Source organism: Triturus cristatus, chromosome 11 (genome assembly GCF_964204655.1).
Source record: "Triturus cristatus chromosome 11, aTriCri1.1, whole genome shotgun sequence".
Classification (NCBI taxonomy): Eukaryota; Metazoa; Chordata; class Amphibia; order Caudata; family Salamandridae; genus Triturus; species Triturus cristatus.
Genome location: NC_140594.1, coordinates 181,664,256 through 181,686,042, shown reverse-complemented (window position 1 = coordinate 181,686,042; position 21,787 = coordinate 181,664,256). Strand labels below are relative to the sequence as shown.

At 45.9% G+C, this 21,787-nt stretch overlaps 2 protein-coding genes across 9 annotated transcripts in view; one reads left to right on the top strand and one right to left on the bottom strand.

Moving 5' to 3' along the window:
* ACAD10 (acyl-CoA dehydrogenase family member 10) overlaps positions 1 to 19,079 on the bottom strand; it is a 482,886-nt gene extending 463,807 nt beyond the window's left edge. For 3 of the 8 annotated variants that reach the window (XM_085633520.1, XM_085633524.1, XM_085633525.1), the window contains exon 1: positions 18,721 to 18,841. The gene's annotated coding sequence lies outside the window, so the exon portion shown is untranslated. Of the gene's footprint in view, positions 1 to 18,720; positions 18,842 to 18,914 lie in introns of those variants that run through there. The other 5 variants (XM_085633518.1, XM_085633521.1, XM_085633523.1 and 2 more) reach the window with 4 other exon arrangements.
* A 4-nt stretch (positions 19,080 to 19,083) lies between these two features.
* BRAP (BRCA1 associated protein) overlaps positions 19,084 to 21,787 on the top strand; it is a 252,112-nt gene continuing 249,408 nt past the window's right edge. Inside the window, exon 1 of the mRNA XM_085633526.1 lies at positions 19,084 to 19,393. Coding sequence (XP_085489652.1) covers positions 19,315 to 19,393 — 79 coding nt within the window. The 5' untranslated portion in view covers positions 19,084 to 19,314. The remainder of the gene's footprint in view (positions 19,394 to 21,787) is intronic.

The window sequence follows — 21,787 nt, the reverse complement described above, 5'->3', positions numbered from 1 at the left end:
AGGTGGAGATTGGGCTGCTATAATTGCGGCGGATGCAGCGCAGGTGGGTGGTGCTAAGCCTGATGTTTTGGTTTCAGAACTCCCTGGTAGGATTATTACATTAATGAAAACGATGATGCCTGCCTTGAGAGTTAACTGGGATAAATTAGCAGCATGCAAACAGAAGAAAGATGAGAGTGTCTCTGATTTCTTTACTCGTTTTGAGGTGACATTTATTGATCACAGTGGTCAAGATATGGCTACAGAGGGTGGTCAGCGATTATTTGTGGACAAATTTGTATTTAATTTGCTTCCCGAGTTGTCACACAAATTGAAAGATTCTGAAAGTTCATGGGCTGTTTCTTCTTCTGCCCAGATATTGGCTACTGCACAATATTATGAAAATAGAGATAAAGAAGAAAGAGAAAAGCAAGAGAAAAAGACGAAAGAATTGAAAACGAAGGTTCTCTTACAACAAGCTTATCCTCCTCGTTATGTCAGCCTCAGTTTCAACAGCCTCCGCAGTTTCAGAGGTTGTATCAAAAACCTGAGTCATATATTCCGAGACCTTTATTAGGACCTAATCAATGTGCCTATTGTAGAGAGGAAGGTCATTTTAAGAATAGTTGTCCGATTTTATTACAGCGCAATGGAGCATTATCTGCTCCACGAGGTCGTGCTGGCCTCCAGTCAGCAAACAGAGGTAGGGGTCGAGGTATGTCGACTCAAGAACAGCGTTCCCTTCCTCTTTCTAATTCCGTGAATTATTTTGATCAGCAAAATGTTAGGTCTACACAGTATTACAATGAGGATTGGTCTACACAGTATTACAATGAGGATTGTTATGTTGAAGGCGAGAATGAAAGTCTTCATACTAACTAGGACAGCCATGGACAAAGTAAGGGAGTTGAGTCGATTCCAGTAGATCTGAATGGACCCTATGTTAATGCCACTACAATGGGTGTTTCAGAGCCATTTCTCCTAGATACTGGTGCGATGAGAAGTTCTATCATTCATTCCAAACTCCCTGGGGCACCTTTGTCTGGCTTAACGAATGTTTCTGTAGGATTTTCTGGCGCCCCTGTTCGTAATCTGGTTTCCTGCCCTTTGCCTATTTCAGTTGGCCCTTATGGTTTGGAAGCTCCGCTTCTTTTGACGAATGGCTGCGGTGAAAATCTGTTGGGTTTGGACTTATTGAAAAGAATGCATGCTACGATATATTGTTCTCCTTCTGGTGTACATCTTACTTTATGACAGAAACTGACTTCTCCAATGTATTTGTCCAAAGATCAGTTTCCACCTGAATTGCTTTCTCTTCCGGCAACGCTTTGGGCCACGGGTCCGAACGATGTGGGCTGTCTGGAGATTCCACCTTATGTTGTCACTCTTAAACCTAATGTTGAATTGCCACGTATTCCGCAATATAGAATTTCCACTGAAGGTGAAAAAGCGCTTTTGGAAATCATTCATGATTTGATTTAGAAGGGTGTGGTTGAGGAAACGAGAGGTAACATATGCAACAGTCCTATTCTTCCTGTTCTTAAACGCACTGATCCTTCTCAGCCTCCTGTATATCGTTTCGTAATTGATCTTCGGGAGGTAAACAAAATTGTTGTACCACAATTTCCTGTAGTCCCAGATATCACCGCTCTGTTGACAATGATACCTTCCACAGCGACTTGGGTTTCTGTTATCGATCTAAAGAATGCCTTCTTTAGTATTCCCATTGCAGAAGAGAGTAGGGATATTTTTGGCTTCTCTCTTGGAGGCCGAAGCTTCCGGTTTAAGCGCGCACCTCAGGGCTATTGTGAAAGTCCCTCTATTTACAGTCAAGTTTTAAAATGTCATCTTGATGCTTTTCATTTGCCGTCTGGTGCTGCTCTTATTCAATACATGGACGACTTGTTGATTGCTGCTGATTCAGAAGATATTTGCAAAAATGTGACTGTTGCATTGTTACACCATCTGTTTAATCTGAATCATAAGGTTTCACCTTCTAAACTACAATATGTTTGTCGAGAGGTTACCTACTTGGGTCATCTCCTATCAAAGGAGGGACGACGATTAACCCCCAGAACGAATTCAGGCGATTGCGCAAATGTCTGTGCCATCCACACAAAGGGAGGTACGTGCCTTTCTGGGTATCACCTCTTATTTTAGGCAGTGAATTCCGAGCTTTTCTCTATTGGCTAAACCTCTGTTAGCACTCACTTTGAAAGATACACCTCAGTCCCTTCCATGGACTGACGAATGTCAGAAGAGTTTCACTGACTTGCGTGCTGCTCTGTGTTCTGCTCCTGTATTGGGTACTCCCGATTACAGTAAGCCTTTCACGCTCTACGTTCATGAAAGAGAGGATTGTGCGTTGTCAGTTTTAACACAGCGATTTGGAGATAAGCAGCGACCATGTGCATATTTTTCGGCTACGTTAGATCCAGCAGCTAAAGCATTACCCAGTTGTCTTAAGGCAACAGCAGCAGCAGCAATTTCTATTCGGCAGTCTGCTGGTGTAGTGCTAGATAACACTCTCATTGTTATGGTGCCGCATGCAGTGGATACCTTATTAAACTGAACGAAAACACAGCATCTTACAAGTGCTCGTTTGTCTGGATATGAGTTGACGCTTTTGGCTAGTCACGTGCACATCAAACGATGTAATACTTTAAATCCAGCTACTTTGTTGCCTCTTCCAGTAGACAAAGATGACCAAGAACAACATGATTGTTTCCTCCGTACTGAGGAAGAGACAAAAGGAAGAATTGACTTAAAAGATACGCCGCTAGAGAATCCGGATGGAATTCTATGGGTGGATGGTTCTTGTTTCAAGCTTCCTAATGGAGATACAGTTTCAGCCTATGCTGTTACTACTTTACATACAGTTGTGGAAACAGCACGCATCAGACACAATTCAGCTGAAGCAGCAGAATTGATAGCTTTGACGAGAGCCTGTGTGTTGTCCAAAGAAAAAAGGGTGAACGTGTACACCGATAGCCAATATGCTTTTGGTGTAGCGTTCAATTTTGGGCGTTTATGGAAGGAAAGGGGATTCCTTACTTCACATGGCACTAAGATACAACATGGTCAGTTGGTGACTGACCTTCTTGAGTCACTTTCTTTACCTGCTCAGATAGCAATTGTGAAGTGTAGTGCACACAAAAAGATTACTGACTATGTTGGTCGAGGAAATGCATTTGCGGATGAAGTAGCAAAAAAGACAGCGAGAGATGCTACAAGTCGAATGTATGTTGCGGGTCCTGCAAATTGGGTTAGAGAGAGAGGAATGTATGAGGATACAGTAGAAAGTGTAAGGTCGATTCAGAAAGAGGCTACAGAGAAGGAATTGAGCAAGTGGAAAGAAAGTACAGGAATGTTGGATGAGATGGGATGCTGGGTGGAATTGTCTGAGCACCAACGTTGGCTGTTACCAGACGCTTATGTGCTGCCAGTAGGTACTATGGCGCATGGTCCAGCCCACTTAAATGCGAAAGGAATATGCAAACTTCTGGCTCCAGTGTGGCAGAATGAAGGAATCCCAAAGTGTGCAGACAATGTAGTGAAACATTGTATTGTTTGTTTGATGTACAACCCGGGAAAGGGAACCCCAACTCCGGCAGGACACTTTGCTCCTCCGACATATCCTTTTGAGGTGTTGCAGATCAATTACATTCATATGGAACGATGCAATAACCTCAAATATGTTCTGGTGGTAGTATGTGCCTTTTCTAGATGGATAGAAGCATACCCTCTAAAAGATAATACAGCCTTATCCACAGCTAAAGCTCTACTAAAGGAATTTTTCCCCAGGTTTGGTTTGCCGCGCATTGTCTGGAGTGACAATGGGAGCGAATTTGTGGTCCAAGTCATGCAAAAAGTTTGTGCGGGTCTTGGTATCAAGCAAAAGTTCCATGCGGCAAATCATCCACAATCAGCGGGTTTAGTAGAATGTTACAACGGTACACTAAAACTAAAACTAGCGAAAGTACAGGCTAGTACAGGACTTAATTGGCCCGATGCTTTGCCATTGGCTCTTCTATCCACCAGAACAGCAGTACACTCTCGTTTGGGACTTAGCCCTTATGAAGTGGTTTTTGGGCGCCCAGCTAATATATGGAGAGTCCCTCGCCCTAAGAGATACTCAGACTTGCCATATCCAATGTTGATTGATTACTTGCATGAACTTACAACTAAATTGCGTGTTCTCCATCAACAGGTTCAGAGTGCTTTGCCGGAGGCTTCCACAGACCCAGGTCATTCCATTCAGCCAGGTGACTGGGTTTGTGTGAAGAATTTCCAAAGAACGAAGAACTTAGAGCCCAGGTGGAGGGAGCCTCGAATGGTTTTGCTTACGATGAGAACAGCAGTCAAAGTCGATGGAAAGAAAAATTGGATTCACGGTGTGCATTGCAAGAAAGTTCCTTTGCCTCTTCCCTTCGATCAGTGGGTCCGCAGGGGTATTGGTGATTCTGTGAGTGAAAAGGTTCCACGATTCGTACCTTTTAGCGATGCACGCCTGAGTGGAACATTGTTTGAGAAAGAGGACGACAACATTCTTCAGGAAGCAATACCACCACATCGTCGCTTGAATACGACCAATCGGCGAACATTGTTCCGAGACCAAACTACACCTGATAAAGAACACTATAACCCAAGACCTAGACTAAAGAACACTTAAGATTTTCTCTCTCCTATGTAGTATTCTATCCCGGTTGCAAGGTCAAGGTAGGAGTCTTGGTTGCGACCTGAGTAGTGGCAATAGGCCTGCAGGACTTGCAGCGTCATAGGACGGCAGACAATCGTGACTAAGTGATTGAGGAAGATTGCCGTGAGCATCCACTTAGAAAGATGGAGACTACATTAGGCGAAAAAGAGAGAAAGAATAAGATGAAGGAAAAACATCACAAATCAATGTATAATCGTTGTGGTATACCTTTATGTATTATTATATTATTGTGTATTCTTTTGGCGTGTATAAATTGGATTGTCTTTGCTCTGCAGCGAAAAGTTGTCTCTCCTTCTACCTCTACCTCTTCGTCTTCTTCTACTGTCTCTCCACATCTATTTCATACGCTTCCTCAACATGAACTCACTAGAAGAACTGAATATTACAATAACTCATTTGTCCAGCTGTTACATCAGCACCAATTAGTGATCAATACAACTGACTGTTGGGTGTGTGGATACTGTAGAAAAAGGAATGCCTTATTTAGTTCTTCCGTTCTCTTATGAGGGTTCTGCTTGGGCTTTTTTTGTTATCTTCACCAATGCCTATCAAAGCAAATACAGACGATCCGTTCGTTCATATATTGGTGGTCCGGATTTTAGTCATAGTTCGTTGATAAAGGGAATGGTAGCTATGGCTAAAATCATGGAAAATAGTAAGATTTCCATTGACGAAAGAAAAGCGTACACTAACTGGAACGTCACCCATTATGTCACTAGCCTTAGTTCCCACACATACGTTTACTCCTCTCAGAATTCACCGCCTCTAGTACCATCTCAGGGTACATATTTCATCTGCTATAATAGGGCTTACACGTGGTTGCCAACTGGTTTTTCTGGTACCTGCTATATAGCTTTCCTTCTTCCCCCTACATACACCGCTTCCGCAAATCATCATCGAAACAGATATGGCAGAGGGATTATTAATTCCAAGGACACAGCAGGACAAGAGGGAGGAGATTTCCTCAAAAGATTTCTTCCTTTTTGGGGTCCAATGGCCAACAGCAGAAATATAAGGCAGCTGGTTCGTGTCGTAGAAACCACCATAGACATCACTGTAGGAGCCTCAAGTAATATCACGGCAGAACTACAGGCAGATCGTCTTATGACTTTACAAAATCGAGTTGCCTTAGACTTTGTTCTTGCAGACCGTGGTGGAGTGTGCAAATTGATCGGGTCAAGTTGTTGTATTTTCATACCTAATGACGCTCCGACAGTATACCAAGCTATCCCTAAGTTACATATAATCTCTGAGTCGATTCATCAGGACGAAGGAGATTGGTCATTATTAGAGTGGTTTTGGGGACTATTGTCCAAATGGGGTTGGAAGGTATTGACATTCCTTGGAGTAATTTTAGCCATCGTATTCTCCTGTTGCCTTTGTATGCACTGTGGCCCCGCCATCTGCGACCTTTGTGCTACTATGTGCATCCCTAAACCCAAGTCACAAAGAACAGAGAATATCAAAATGATGCTACAGCAACAGCTCGATGACCTCATGGCCATCGACATTGACTCAGATTAATGTGAGTCTGTGTATCTTGCCTGAGTTCTGGCAAAAGGAGGGTCTGAGGAACTTCGATTTTCGATCGTGATCATATCGACCCGCCATTTTGTGCTCTGCCGCCATATTGTGTTGCCCTCACTCAGGCAGCACAACGATCGAAATCTTTTTCTGCTTTTCCTGCAATAGTGTGTCGAAATAACCTTGTGCCTCGGTTTACAAAAGCTGGTGTTAGAGACTGGCCGAGTACACTAATCCCTGTCTGGTTTGCCTAATCCCTGTCTCAACTATCTGTTGGTTCACACTATTCTCTTTTGATTTTATCTTATCGTCTAGCCTTCGCTGTCCTCAGCTCGTATTCTCTTGTTTCACAACTGTCCTCCAAAACACACAAACGTATCTCGTCACCTGCAAGACAGCTACAAGTCAGTTAATGAATTAGCTCGTGGGGAGGGGTGACAAACACAGTTAGAGGAGAGGCTTCTTCGAGTTACTCGATACTTTATTTTCAAACCTTTCCTATTGGTTCTGTTTTCCAACTTTTCTTATTGGCTCCTTTTATATGTTTTAGGTATGTCCTTAGTTAATGTATATGTCACCTATATACTATATAAGATTGTGTGCCACGGAGTGAAGTGGCAGTCTCCTGAGAACATACCGTGTGTACTTCTAGGACAACTGTACTAGCTGCAGCTAATAAATCTGATCTTTTACGCCGACAGAGTGTCCCCGTGTCTCTGTGTAGCTAAGCAGGAGAACTCAGGAGATTAAGGCGTACCCTGCGCCGCCAGGTCCAAAAGGTTCTGGTTCTTCAGTGTCCTACCATTGTCCCTCTCAAACTCACTCAGAGTCTGAGACTACGAAACGGCCGCCTCACATTGTGTGCCAGGTAGGGTAGCTCATCCCAACCACCGCCACCCGTCTCGATCTTAACGTGCCCAACCGCTTACCACAGCCTCCTAACCAAATCATAAGATTGGCCACCAGCTTCTTCTGCCAGCCCTGGTCCAAGCATGACACATTGAATTGTGCCTGGCAGTAGTCCACCACTGCAATCCATGCCAATGTGTCCACTAATGCCACCCCAACAATAATGCATCCCCAACTGTTAACTTCTAATGTCACCACGAACCCGACTATAAGAAGGCGCAACCCAGAACCGTAGAACTACCTTTGACTACCTCTCTCAATCTGCCGAAGCCAATGTATACTTATCACTCGCACATCCACAGTATGCCCATCACCTAACCCCCTCCCCCTAAATCCTTAAAGTGGGAACATCGCTGTAGGAGAGTAGGGTCTGCTTCCTATGGTCACCCCCACTTTTTGCTTTTGCTTCACTGGTTTTCGACTTAGATGTGGCTGTGGGCCTGCTAATCAGACCCACAGCCCAGCTGTTTTCTCTCTAAATTCATACTATGTACTTTAGGTACATAACCCAATTGGTAAGGATCACCTTATGGGGCCCTGTACAGTGTACCTTAGGTACCCAGGGCATAGGTGTACCCTAGGCCTACCAGGGGCTGCAGCATGTATTATGCCACCCCTGGCTGGCCTCCCATCATGACACAACTGGCTGATCACTCAGCTGGGGCAAGGTCGTGTAATCACCCCTTGCTTAGGTATAGTATTCCTATACCTACCTTGTATATAGACACATGGGTAACCTGTAAGCCACTCCTATGGCAGGCCTTAACAATCCTGGAGGCAGAGTGCTTGGTAACATGTGAGATGGTGCTCTAGCATGAGCTGAGCCTTTCTGCAGCTTTCGGAACCATGTCCTTATAGCTGTTCTATGATATCGCTTACCATATACTCTTAAAGTGCCTTATAATCCTCGCGGTTATGGTAACTATGGTTTGGCTTTATCAAAACATATCGTGTAAGGTGTCTAACACTTTGGAATACTACCCCGACACCATTTCCGGCGATGAGGATAGTATTCCCCCCCTTCTAGAGGGAAAAGACATGTTGAAGACCTACTACCCGGTTAAAGTTAACCAGAGCCCCAGCATCACAAAATGGATGCTGCTACCACGGACACAAGTCTGACCTCCTGCTGCTGGGAGTCCTTCCAGTGAGGGAGGCTTGGACAATAGGTTTCCTGCCTTGGGAGGTGCTAGCACCATCCCAGACAGGACTTAGTGTATTGGGGCAGGGAGGGATGAAAGAAACGAGACACTGCCTGGGGCACACAAGGTGTCCCATGCATAGCCCGGTTCAAACCGCTGCTGGGGCACTCCAGCCCCAGCCCTGGCGCGAAACTGGACAAAGGGAAGGGGGTGTAACCACCCCCCTCCCTGGTCCCACCCATAGGAGGGACCTAGCAGGTAACCCAGCCCCCCAGATTAGTATAAGAGTGGGAGCTGAGTCCCTAGGACTTTGGATTATCTGAACTGAAACTAGACACGAAACTCTGGACCTTCGAAATTCGACGACAAGAAGACTGAAGAATCTCCCTTCTGGCCAAGGAGTGGCCACCCTGTGCAAACAGGCACCAACAAGCGACCTGCCGTTTGCTTTGCCCAAGTTCTATGAGGAACCGACTGCAGAGCCCGACCAGCGCCTTGACTTCCAGACTTCTCCGACCCTGATCCACATCCACAGCCGAGCTGAGATCCGTGGAGGCGACGAGAGACGTGGGACCGGCAACCTGGGAAAATTGGCGAGTAGCTTCCAGCGCAGCTTCTGAGGCCTCCTCGAAGTTGTGCTCTGGGGATTGAGAAGCCCCAACCCCGAGCACCATCTGCACCGAAGATCAGCCCTCCACGAGTTCTGCGTGGGGCCCTTCTGCATTTTCCTGCTCGACGCGTCTGTCCGGTTGCTGGCCCGTTGGCTAGTAGCCTCAGTGACGACGAACCCTTAACTTTCCGCCGCTGGGTTGGCTCCTCCAGACTGGCCCTTGCTTCCCTGTGAAAGAAAAGCACCTCAGACCTTCCTGGTCTGCACCTGAAGCGAATTTCCCTTTCCGCGTGGGTTGCCTTTGCCAAGGCTTGTTGACTCCAATCGGGACGTCGACTCCGCCATCAGCAAGATCCTTCGTGGGACAGCTCGTACCCTGGTTCTGGTCCTCCTCAACGCCTCCTGGTCCACGCAGCTGCAGAGACAAGCTTCAAGACATCACCTGTGTTCTGCACGACATCGCCTGGTTCCTTCCTGGTTCCACACGGTCACTGGCTAGTGACCCAGACTTTGTCCCCTCTGCTTGCAGGTGTTCTTCTTCCAAGATCCATCCTTGGGTCCACCGGACATCTTCCTCCTGGCCGCCTGCCAGCATCTGTTCTTCAGGCATCCATAGGATCCAGCGACGACACCTGACACATCTTCACACCTATGCACCAGTCTCCTGTGGGTGAGGTAAAGCGAGTACTCCAGTGCTCCAGTGGATATTGACTATCCAAGTGTCTAAGTCTTTAGTTGCTTCCTCCTAGTTACTTCGGAAGTGTCCTTATTCTTCCTATTTCTAACTGTTACATTCCCATTGACTTTAATGTAACCCGCGTGTGTGTTTCCACACTGCACACGCTTCCCGTGGGCCTCCCACTTCCTAACTATTGGTAGGGTAGTGTAGCCCCAGCGATTCCCTAGGCCTACTCCCTGTTCGTGACGTGGTACTTATACCACTTTCTTAGTATATGGTTTGTGTGGCCCCTGGGCCTAACTGTATTTTCCTGTGTAACTTAACGTATGCTACTTAAGAAATTGTTTGTACTTTGACCTCTGAACTCATAAAGAGTGCTGAGGGTATATGTTAGAATAAATACATTCTAATTTTATATATACCTGGTGTGGTGTCCTTTCATTTGGTATTCAAGGAATTGTAATGGTATAACAGCTGGCTTCACATGCCATACAGAGTTTAGCCTAAGACTGCTCTTGTCCATGCTACCACTAGGATAGCTGGTCTATAAGGTTGACTTTACAACCAATCACCATAAGGGTTGTTTGGACTGATACAAGGTGTACACTAGAACTAGTGACATCATATGCTCAAAGTTGACAGACCACGTAAGGCAGGTGGTGGGTTAGCCATCATATACAAAGACCCAATAAAAGCAACAATACTTGACCATTATACTAGCGACAAAATCGAAATCCTAACCATCAGAATTGATATTCATTCTCAACTGAGTTGGAAAGGTGCACTTGTGTATCGTCCTCCTGGTCCTATCTCTGACTCCATTTACCACCTCCTAAATATGATTGCCTCACACGTGATATCATTCAACAAATTCCTTCTTCTAGGTGATTTCAACGTCCACAGTGAGATCCCTAGCAACCCAGAAGCAGCTACCCTTTTGACCAAGCTCCCAACGCTAGGACTTACAAAAATTAACAATGCTCCCACACATATTGGAGGCCATACCCTGGATTTAGTATTTTCCAACTCACTGCACACAAAATATAGATCAACTAACCCGCTGACCTGGTCTGATCACTCCACTATAGAATTCAATCTTACAGGCCCCTCCGATTATACAACCACGAAAAAATCATTATCTCGAGAATACAGACAATGGCATAAATGAACTCCTACATTATTTCGCGACACATTCATTCCTCCCCAACAATCTGCCTCTGACTCTATGGACACATGTATAACCACCTTCCAGAACTCAATCAAATCCACCATAGATGCCCTGATTCCTTTCAAACACTCTTCTGCCACCCCCAAACGCATACAGACCCCCTGGTATTCCGGAGACCTCCGTGCAGAAAAAAGCCACTGCAAAAAAATTGAACGGCAATGGCGTAGAACTCAGGACACCCTGGACAAGGAAAAATACAAATCAGCCCTGGACTCTTACCATAAAAACATAAAATTTGCCCGGAAAAATCACATAGCCAACCAATTAGAGGCAACAAATAACACCCCCAAAGTCCTCTTTCAAGTACTTAACACCCTCATTAATCCCAAAGCCTGCAACCCAGAAGATGAACCCACCCAGACATTATGTGTCAACATAGCCAACCATTTTTCACAAAAAATAAACGATATATATAACAAAATAACCACCACAACTACGCACAACCCACATACCACAAAAGCCTCCCCCCCCCATCTAACTCACTTATCCTCCAAGAATTCCCTTTGCTTACGATTCAAGAAACAGAATCTCTCTTGAGATCCACCAAGTCAGGTTCCCCCAAGGACCTTATTCCAGCAAAAGTATCAAAAAGCCTAGCAGCGGAACTTGCAGCACCCCTCTCTCACATTCTCAACAAATCCATCGAGGAAGGCAAACTTCCCGATGAATGGAAAGCGGCACAGATCATGCCCATAAGAAAAAACACCACACTGCCCCCCGATGTGATATCCAACTACCGACCAATTTCTTTACTCCCTCTGCATAGCAAATTGTTGGAAAAACATATCAACACTCACCTTTCTGCATTCATTGAATCATCCGGCTGCCTCGACCACTCACAGTCAGGATTCTGCCCTCGACATAGCACAGAATCCGCCCTAGTCAATGTCATAGATAACATCCGAATGCAGACAGACGCGGGCCGAGCGGTAATTCTTATTCTGCTCGACCTGTCCACTGCATTCGACACCATCTCACACCAGATTTTGCTAGAAAGACGGCAAACTATAGGAATACAGGGCGCTGCTCTAGACTGGCTACGAGACTTCCTCAATGGAAGAACCCAAACAGTAAACCTAGGACCGTTCAAATCCGAGACTACGTCGGTAACAAAGGGAGTACCGCAAGGCTCCTGTCTCAGCCCCTCCCTATTCAACGTATACGTCGCCCCTTTTGCTACTCTCCTGAGAAACATTGGGTTCACCCCTATCTCCTATGCAGATGATACCCAATTGCTTCTTTCTTTTGATAAAGACTCCCCCAACACTAAAAACATCTTCTCGGAAGGCATGAAAACAATAACATCATGGATGAGCAATAATTTCCTACAGCTCAATGCAGGAAAAACAGAAATAATGCTATTTAAGTATGCAGTTACTAGCTGGACACCGAGCTGGTGGTCAGAAGAACTAGGCCTGCCCCCTTCCCATTAATTAGCGATCAAAAATCTTGGGGGTCTGAATAGACAGCAAACTCAATTTGGACGATCATATAACTTCCACCAAACGAGCTTGCTTCCATGCCCTTGGCCTACTCCGGAGAGTATTCCACTTTCTCCCCCCTTCCACTCGGAAAACTCTGGTACACGCTTTAGTACTCAGCCGTCTGGACTTCAGCAATGCTCTGCTAATCGCCGCAAAGGAATCCTCCTTGAACAGCCTACAGGTGGTCCAGAACACAGCAGCTCGCCTGATAGCCAGTGCACCCTAACGAACCCCCTCTCTCCCCCTTCTCCGCAGGCTACACTGGTTACCAATACGAAAAAGGATACAGTTTAAAATCTGCTGTCTGGTTTTCAAAGGCCTTAATCAAATGGGACCGACATATCTGGCGGATAAACTAGTCAGATATACCCCGTCACGTACCCTCCGCTCCCAAGAAAAAGGTCTCCTCACCATTCCAAGGATAAAACAAACCAGACTAGGAGGCAAAGCATTCTCCTATCTTGCCCCGCTATTGTGGAACCAGCTACCTCTGGATATCCGTCTCTGCAATAACTACCTGCCTTTTAGAAAAAAACTTAAAACATCACTCTTCTAAACACTCAGCCACCACCTCTATCTGTCCTTAGCGCGGAGATACCCCATACGGGATGATTCATGCGCTCTACAAATGATATAAATAAATAAATATATCAGGCCAACTTCTCACAATCGCTGATAAGCAAACCCCCAGTTTCTGCTCACCCCTGCCTTCCCACAAATGCACCTACCTCTCACAGGGTTAAAGTGCCCATTAGACTGTGCCTCCCAAGCCTCTTACCTTGAGCATCAGCCTATCGATGTCGTTTTCTTGAGACATCCTCCGCTCTCCCTCCAGAAGCGCCTGGTAAGACCCGGGGAGTGTTGTATCGCAGAAGGTACTCACGGGGGCGCAGGCGAGTCTGGCGTCCCTCCAGGGCGGGCCCTGCACCACCCCAGGCCAGTAGATGGGCGTCCTTCCCGGCAGCTCAGCCAGGGGCTTGGGATAGCGGGCCACAGCGCCACCGGGACTGAAGTAGAGGCCGGAGGGCAGCGGCGGGGGGCTGAGGCTGGCGAAGCGGGGCAGGCCCGCCAGCAGCCCCCCGGGGCCGGCGCCCCCCGGGCTCAGGGCGGACGGACAGGAGAGCGCGGGGCGGCTCAGGATGTTGTTCAAAGTGCGGTGTGTCTGCCGGTTGCTGCAGTGGATGGTGCGGGGACCCGTGCTTGAGGGGCCCCGGTGCGGCGAGGGGCAGGCGGTACTGGAGGCAGGCGACAAGGAGGAGGGCGACGGGCTGCCAAGGCAGCGGGTAGGCCGGGTAGAACGGAGTCTTCATCTCGGCGAGGCTGTGCGGAGCGGGCAGGGGAGGGCTGCCCAGGAGGAAGGCGCTCTGATCGTATCGAACATTGCCTGCGTGACCCTCATATTAAAGCTCTTCAAAGGCTGGAAGCGAGCAGACTTCGATGACGTATTTGCTCGGCTTCTGCCAAAAGGTTTCTTGTCTTTATGAGGCCATGTGTTTGGCCCCATAAAGATAAGAAACCTTTTGCAACCAACGTAATTCACGCGAGTCCGTCCAAGTGGGACGGCTCAAAAAACAAAGCAAATACGTCATGCACAGCTCTGTTCCAATGGCTGGCCACCGTTTACCATAAACGGTGACGCCAGCCAATGGAACAGAGGGGCGGGGCTTAAAGCCCCTTACAGAAATCACCCGTTAACACTAAATCTCGCCAGCAAGACTGCGCATGCGCGCAGCCTACGCCAGGAGAGACCTATTAAGGTGCCCACATTCCCGGATCGTGCCCTTTCATTGAACACTAATTGATTAGTCTCATTGGGCACATGTTTATATAAATGTTTGGCACTTTTAACATTGTATAGCTTATAGAGCCAGTAACGTGGGTAGAAACTAGAAGCACTGATTTTTGGCATGGCGGGCAAGGTGAAATATAATGGTCCAAGTGCAACAACACCTGATCTGATGGGTATTTCAATATACTGGGCTATACGTAAATGGCAATCACCCTAAATAGTATGTATTTCAAACAGTGAATTTAAGGCAAATGCACTTCGTATTGATTTCCAAAGCTGCCCTAATGACCCATGACTGATCGTTAAACTTAAGGCAGAAAAGCTATGTTAAAAAGGAATAAGGTTTTTATTACATATAAAGATTCCTTTAATTATCATTCTCTGGCGTTTGTTGCATTTTAAAACATGAACAATGGGCAGTTCTTTTTTTTTTTGTAGTTTTGTATAGTGTGAACTGGACCCACAGGCATTGGATGTACTTATATGAACACCAGTTGCGGTAGAGGAGATCAAATTCGTTTTTATTTTTTAGCCTCAGGACATTAAGTGATTTACCCAGAATCACAGGATGTTGAGCTAATACTGGGACTCCAACACAGTTCACGAGTTCCAAAGTTGGCATCTCTGGTCAAGGTAGCCTTACAGATAGGCCTATGCACACACACTGGTGCCCCCCCACACACTCAGTGCAGAAAGACACAGGATAAGATGACAACACCTGGCCCCAAGGAAAGCCCTTGAATACTTTCTCCCTCCCCGTCCACCAATGCCGGAGAATGATGTGATGGCCCAGTGGGGGAGAGGCCAGGGGAAAGACAGTGCGTTTGGGCTGGGTGGAACCCAAGGAAGTGAGGTGAGAATCACCCTACAGCCAGAGCAACAACTGGCTCCCAGGCAGGCCGCTTCCCACGCACCCCCTCCCCAGCCCACTATAGCCTCATGGCTATGGCCTGGCAGAGGTGGAAAGAAGCCAAAAACAAAGTTTCTGGGTCGGCCTCGGAGGTGGGGGGCAATGGGGACTGAGGTGAAGATGGGCCATGGCCGTTATCACCAGACACTGAACCACCCAGTGAGGCTGCTCTACTCTTCCAGTCCCGTCTGTGTTTGACAGCCCGGCAGGGGAGAAGGAACACTGCTTTGTCTGTGCAGCCCCCAGGGGCTAAGCTGAGGTCTGCTACGGCAAGCCTTGTGACGCAAGTCCCTGCCCTGACAGTCAGCCTGCCTTACAATACAGCGGCCTGGCTGGGGGGCTGCAGAATTTAGCAAGGTTCTGTGGGCGGGGTGACACAGGGCTTAAAAAACGGCCCATGGGTGACACTTGGATGTCAGCCCATCCGCCAATGCCCAAATGCCCGCCTTCCCAATCCGACCCTGAAGGTAACCATGTTGTTCTTGCTTACATTTCACTTGCTTTACTTAATTTTGATTTCCCTATGAGTGTTTGCTTTTTCTAGGATGTTACTTTTTTTGTAGGCACCATATTGCTCTTGTCTAGTGCATAATTTAAATTGAGCTGCATCCAGGTGTTTATAGCTTGGCACAATTGGGTTTTAGTTGAAGGCAGTGCAGTTTCTCTCAGTGAGGCAGTATGGTGTTCGGTGGGGGGGGGGGGGGGGGGGGAAGGTTGTGGCACTATGGTCAGAGATGCTGAATTTGGAACTGGGATACCAGGTTCAGCTTTCATGACCAGTACACCAGACCACTCTCCTGAGGGAGCCCATTCCCGTGATAGACCTTAGAAGGCCTCGCTAGACCTTAGAAGCCCTGGTGTCTCAGCACCAGCAGGCAGACCCTAGCAGTGGTAAGTGCGGGTTAGCCTTGAAGACCTGTCCACCACAATCCATGTTGAAGGTCACCTCCAGACTTGCGGACAGGCCTATGAAGCAGCACACCCTAGACCAACAGTGACTGTCACTGAGGTCACATGAACCTTGAGAAGGGCCGGCTATAGGGCAGTGCGACCGGTGTGACCGCACTGGGCTCTGACTTTGGGTGGGGGCATTGAAATGAAATCCAGTATTTGTAAAGCGTGAACAATTACCCGAGGGTGTCAAGGCACTGGGGGCTGTCGGGAAGATTAAGCAAGCTATTGCCCAGAGTCACATGGTGCTGGGCTTACCTGCCGCAGGCGATCGAACCGTAAGCCCCTGTGGTCTGGAGTCCGGCGCCCTGGCTGCTGCGCCACACCTCTTGGCATTGTGTTTGCAAGTATATTATGGTTTTTAAAGCGCTTGCTGCCTCCTCCCTGGCCTACAGAAATTTTCGGCAACAGTACAAAATCTCATGATAACTCCGGTGAATAATGTTCTTGGAGTTTTGTTCAGTTGGAGTTTTGGCTCATGGAAGAGTAGCACAGAGGGTTAATGGGTCTGCTGCAAAGAATATGTATGGTTGTCATGTGACTCCTACACCATGTAGTCCTTAGTCTTATCTAACATTTTCTATACAGCGATTTACACACGTAAAATTGATTGTCTCTGTGTAATGTGTGTGATGTAAATTGCTCTGACACCCTACACTGGTATGAGTGGTGCTGCAAATTAAATGAATCTGAGAGAGTGTGGTTATGGAAACTTGAGGGGCACTGTTAAAGGGTGGTAGTGAGGGAATCCATGTCGGACGTGGTCATTTGGGGGCACCAACAAACAATGTTGCACAGGGCGCCACCAGCGCAAAAGCCGGCCCTGCTCTTGAGGCCAGTCCGCCTCACCCATTGGTACCTCCATTGGCTTTGTTTCAGGAGTAGTAGCTGCAACTCACCAGGGATCGGCAATGCAGGATTTGCACGCACACCAAACTAAGTTAGCAAACTTCACAGTCTCTCTGCTTCATTCACAAGCACTTTTAACACGTGCTGCCTGCTTTGGGGCCATTGGAATTATGCAGCAAAGAAGGAGAAAATTATGTCGTAGTGTTGACTAAATTATGCAGCAAAAAAAAGTCTGCAGCGTAATGCAGTCTATTTTCTAATATTTTATTATTTTGACATTTGTACACATGCTAACAGTCTTTGGAAAGGTTTTGCCTTATTCGTACCAGTGTAACATACAAATGCAGCAGTGAGAAAGGTAATCAGTCAACCTTTGCAAAGGGTCGTCGCCCACTTTGCAGAAACACAACTTTCGATCCGTTTGAGCTACAAACAATTAATCAGTTAAAATTGTCAGATTATGCAGCAGTTCTTGTATTACGTGGCAAATATGGCAGAACCATAATTAAATAGAAAACATTTGCAAACTAGGATATTTTGCCAGTCATAATTAACTCTTCTTGTGGAAAAAGGGAGGAGAAGTGCTGATAACAGAAACTCCATGGCTCAGAGACAAATGGCTTGTGCTTCCACCTTTTAAGTGTATTTGGGGCATTCTGTGATTGGAAACATATCCCACTTTGTGAATTTATTTTGATGTCTATGACTCATATTTATCCTTAAATAATCATGTTTATCTATTGGTTGAATGAAATAACACAATAAGCGGTAACTGGGCAGTGAAATGCCAAACAAATAGTAAAAACTGGGATATTTTGCGCATTCAGCCACACCTCTGACTCCACCTACTGATCCAATCCTTGGGTTATTCCCACCCCCTGATTCTTCGCCCACAGTTTCCCTACTTTTTTCCCCCACTGAGCATGATGAGATACTAATCAATATAGGGCTGAGCAGTATAACAAGAAAAATTAACCTGGGTTTACTTTATTCCCTTCAAATGTCAAGCACTATGTCTCAACCCTTTACTACTGAGAGCTATACAGGTCATGTAGTGAAAATGACCCAGCGTAAATCTATAGATTTGAGATCTGAAACTCTTGAACAAAGCAACAGGCAAAGCAACACGGCAAACTTAGCCAACAGCTGTTTATTAAATAGGTCTGTGTTTTTAAAGCCAGGGTTCTAGAGATCTCAAAACTACAACAGCATCACACAGGAAGAAATAACGTTGCACCGGACGAATCATCCTGCATATTTGTTTTAAACGTTTCCCCACGGAGCTATTTTTTTTATATATTATTGAGAAAGAAGAGAGCCCAACACTCACCCACCCAACTAAGCGGTACTACAGGTGTTTTAACGTAAGGTGCACTGTGCAGTGCTTTAAATGGGCCGGTACTGAGTGCCTGCACGTTTTTATTTGGAGAAGGAGAGTACCTGCACTTCTCAAGGGAAATGTAATACTGATCTGTTAATTGGAAACTACCAGCACTTTCCAGAAACAAGCAGGAAGTCTGATGCAGAGTACCTGCACTTCTATTTTTCATGCACGGACTGTGTCTGAAAGGTGATTCTAGAGGCTATGCCACTGGTGAATATAGCATAATCAGTTATTTAGAAGTCGCACTTTATTGGCATAAAGACCCCAGCAAAGCACAACCAACAACTCGTCTGCCTTCGCCTGAACATCCCATAAAACTGTCATTCTCCATCTCACCAGAGAACGTGAAGACATAAAAGAATATTCACAACAATTGTATCAGCCTTAAAATACAATAGTTCACGTCCTCTGCCATGGTTCTCATAACTGCCAGCATTAGAGTTCAATCTCAAATCGTATCGTACTTTAGGGGGAAAAAATAGGAGTTCGTTTATTACTGTGTTAAGTAACATGCGAGCAGCGACCAGCAACAAAGGGCAAAAAAAAACACACACTGAGTTACCTCTAGGGGAGGTAGTCGTTGCCTCAGTACAGCACCCCAACTCTTCCCACAGCGCGTGCGTGTGTCAATGAGAAAGCTCAACTTCATCTACTATCGACCTCTGCCCTCGACATAGTCAAGGGACTACAATGGCACTTTGCTCGCGCTACAGTCCAAAGGTAGAGTTGGGTATTATTAGGGTCACTCGCACGTACCTGTTAAGAAGCCTATTCAAGTTCCAATGACACTTTCTGTGCTTCGTCGTGAAGCACAGCGAAAACGGCTCACCCACATTTTCGCTTACACCTAATATGGCCCTCCAGTGGATACGGAGAATTTCACTTTTTGCTGTCTAGTGGTTGAATCATCTGTTTGTGATTGGCTACGTCACGTGACAGGGGAATACGTCATGGTTGAGACTGTAGCACGCGGGCGGAAGCGTAAAGCGCTGATAATAACAAACTGATCCTTAGGTCCGGGCCGTAGGCCTGTCTGTAGACGTTTATCCCCTTATTCCCCCATGTCATAGTGGATTTAATTTTCAGTTCTATTTTCTGCTTGTTTTTTTCTTCCCGCTTTGTATTCGTGGTAGGCGTCCCTCGTCCTGTCTAACCTATGAGTGTTTCTTTGGTGGTGATCCGGCTGGAGCTCGCCGCACACTCTCCCTTCCCGGCAGGCTTCCAGTACTGCGCAGGTGAGTGCGCACCCAGAGACGCGGCCCAAGAAAGGGGACTATAGAATGTTAACTTCATGCGAAGAAGACCGGATCTAGGGTTTGGGTTGAGAATAATAACACATACGTGTTGGAATAGAATAGAAGGAAAGGAGCGAGGGAGGTCAGGCTGTTGGGGATTGCACAAGGGTAACTGTTGAGGCTGTTGGAGAGGGGGCATACATGTGGATAGATTATCAGGACCAAAGAATTTGCTTCTTTTATTTTTTACTAAGCCTCATCAGAAAGGGAATGGGCGTAAACCTGGCGAAACACACTAATATACTGATGGGGGAGAAGGGGGGACTATATGTAGAGACCCTGGGAAATAGGTAGCATAGAAAGGCCTAAGTGTGACCACGCTGAATGAAATATGTTTGGGAGATTGCCTACCTGGGTTTATTGAAGAAGGGTTGGGAGGGGAGGCGTGTGTGGGGGTCAGTGCTGAAACTTGAAAAACGTTACTCCGTAAACTCATAAACTGGGGATGAATGTATGACATCAAAAAGGTGGATGAGTCACGAGGGGAAGAGTCAAGTAAATCAGTCTGACGGTCAGCTTATGCATTTTTTTGTTGTTAACTTTTCCACCAAGAAATTGTCCACAAGGACAAACGTGACTGCAAATCTGTTCTGGCTTAATTGGCTGCAAAGGCTGCATTTTAAAAGTATCTTATGGGGTTATGACCTCTATTGCTGAGCACTTTGCGTGCCTAATAAATCTAAGGAATAATAATGGTAAGTTAGCTCTTTTGATTAATGCACCTGCTGGAAAGATCTGTTTTGTCTAATCAAAATTTGACTCCTAAAGTAGCATAGAGCGTTAATGTGTCTTCTGTGAAGCCCATTGCGTAATATGCAAACAACAGATTTTTATTTTATGTAGCTAAGTACATAACCTACCTGACGGTCTTGGCGTGGTGGGAAGCAGCTGATTGATTATGTCAAAGGGATGGAGCTGGTTGGAATTATTGGAGCCTTAGGATATGTTGATAATGAGCAGAGGATAACTTTGTTATGTGAAAGAAGAGAATTGCTGCCTTCAGTGCTGTTACGTATAAAGAACAATGGTTCCCTTGGGTAGAAACAATGCGTATTGTAGTTAGCCGTAGTTACTTCAGCATAACATATAATACATTTCTGAAAGCAAAAACATTTCTTGAACAAAAGGGGAAAGAGGAACAAGAACACAGAGCAAGGATTTTCATTGATTTATGTATCCGAATTGATAACATTCGATAAACAGAAACACATTGCAGAATTTTATACTTCCAAATTCATACAGTGATACACAATAGTGAGATAGTGGTGCTCAGTGGTGATATAAATACATAGTGCAGTGAGGTGAGGGTGGGGGAATGTGGTTTGTTTTTGAAAGGCCAGATTCAAAATGCAGTAACAAGTAAGTTAACCAAATTAAATAGTTGGTAACAACTATGTCCTGCAATCAGTGCCACAATAGATCGTCGACGTTTCAACCCTATGGGCGCTTGGTGGAGTGTCACAAGCGGGTCTTCATCAGGACTGTGGAGGAGGAGGCCCTAGGGCGGTCAAGGCAAATTGATTGGAGGGGTATGGTTATTCTAACAGGATGTCAACTGTGAAATGAATTGCACAGAAGATCAAAGAATGATTGTTTTCTTGGGCTGGTAACACGGAGTCCTCACGAAACACTGCTTCCTGATGAAGCTGGTTGGAATTATTGGAGCCTTAGGATATGTTGATACTGAGCAGAGGATAACTTTGTTATGTGAAAGAAGAGAATTGCTGCCTTCAGTGCTGTTACGTTTGGGGGTTGGGTAGGTGGAGTTAACTTAAAAAGATCACAGGAGTCACTTGTCTTTCAAAGGCTGCAGGGTCTTTTGGGGAAACATAAAGAATCAGTATCATATTACTAGAGGACTTGCTGATTCAGAGTAAGCGGGGACAAGAGGACCAGGGTTAAGTGCCTGGAGTCTGTCATTTGCCAGTTTGGACACAGTAATGTTGGCAGTGTAAAATGAGCCTTGGTATGGTCGAACCTCAGCTGTGGACCATCATAGGAATTTGTTTTAATCGAAAATTATCTTCCAAGTTAATTTCTCTACCTTTTCATTCATGGTAGCAATCTGCCCTCTACCACTGCTAGCACCTCAAGGGATCCTACGACCTTTTTGCCAACAACCTGTCTAGCCTTTGCCATCTATCAATGGGATTGAAATATCTTAAGAGGTAAAATACCCCCAGAATGAAATGGTGCTTTTATTAAATCAATTTATTTAAAAAAATCTTGAATATGGCCCTGCTAATTACAGGCTTATTTCCCTTAAGGAAACAGAATTAAATGTATTTACTAAGCTGGTCCTTATGAAATCAAAGGTATGGATATTAGAAGATT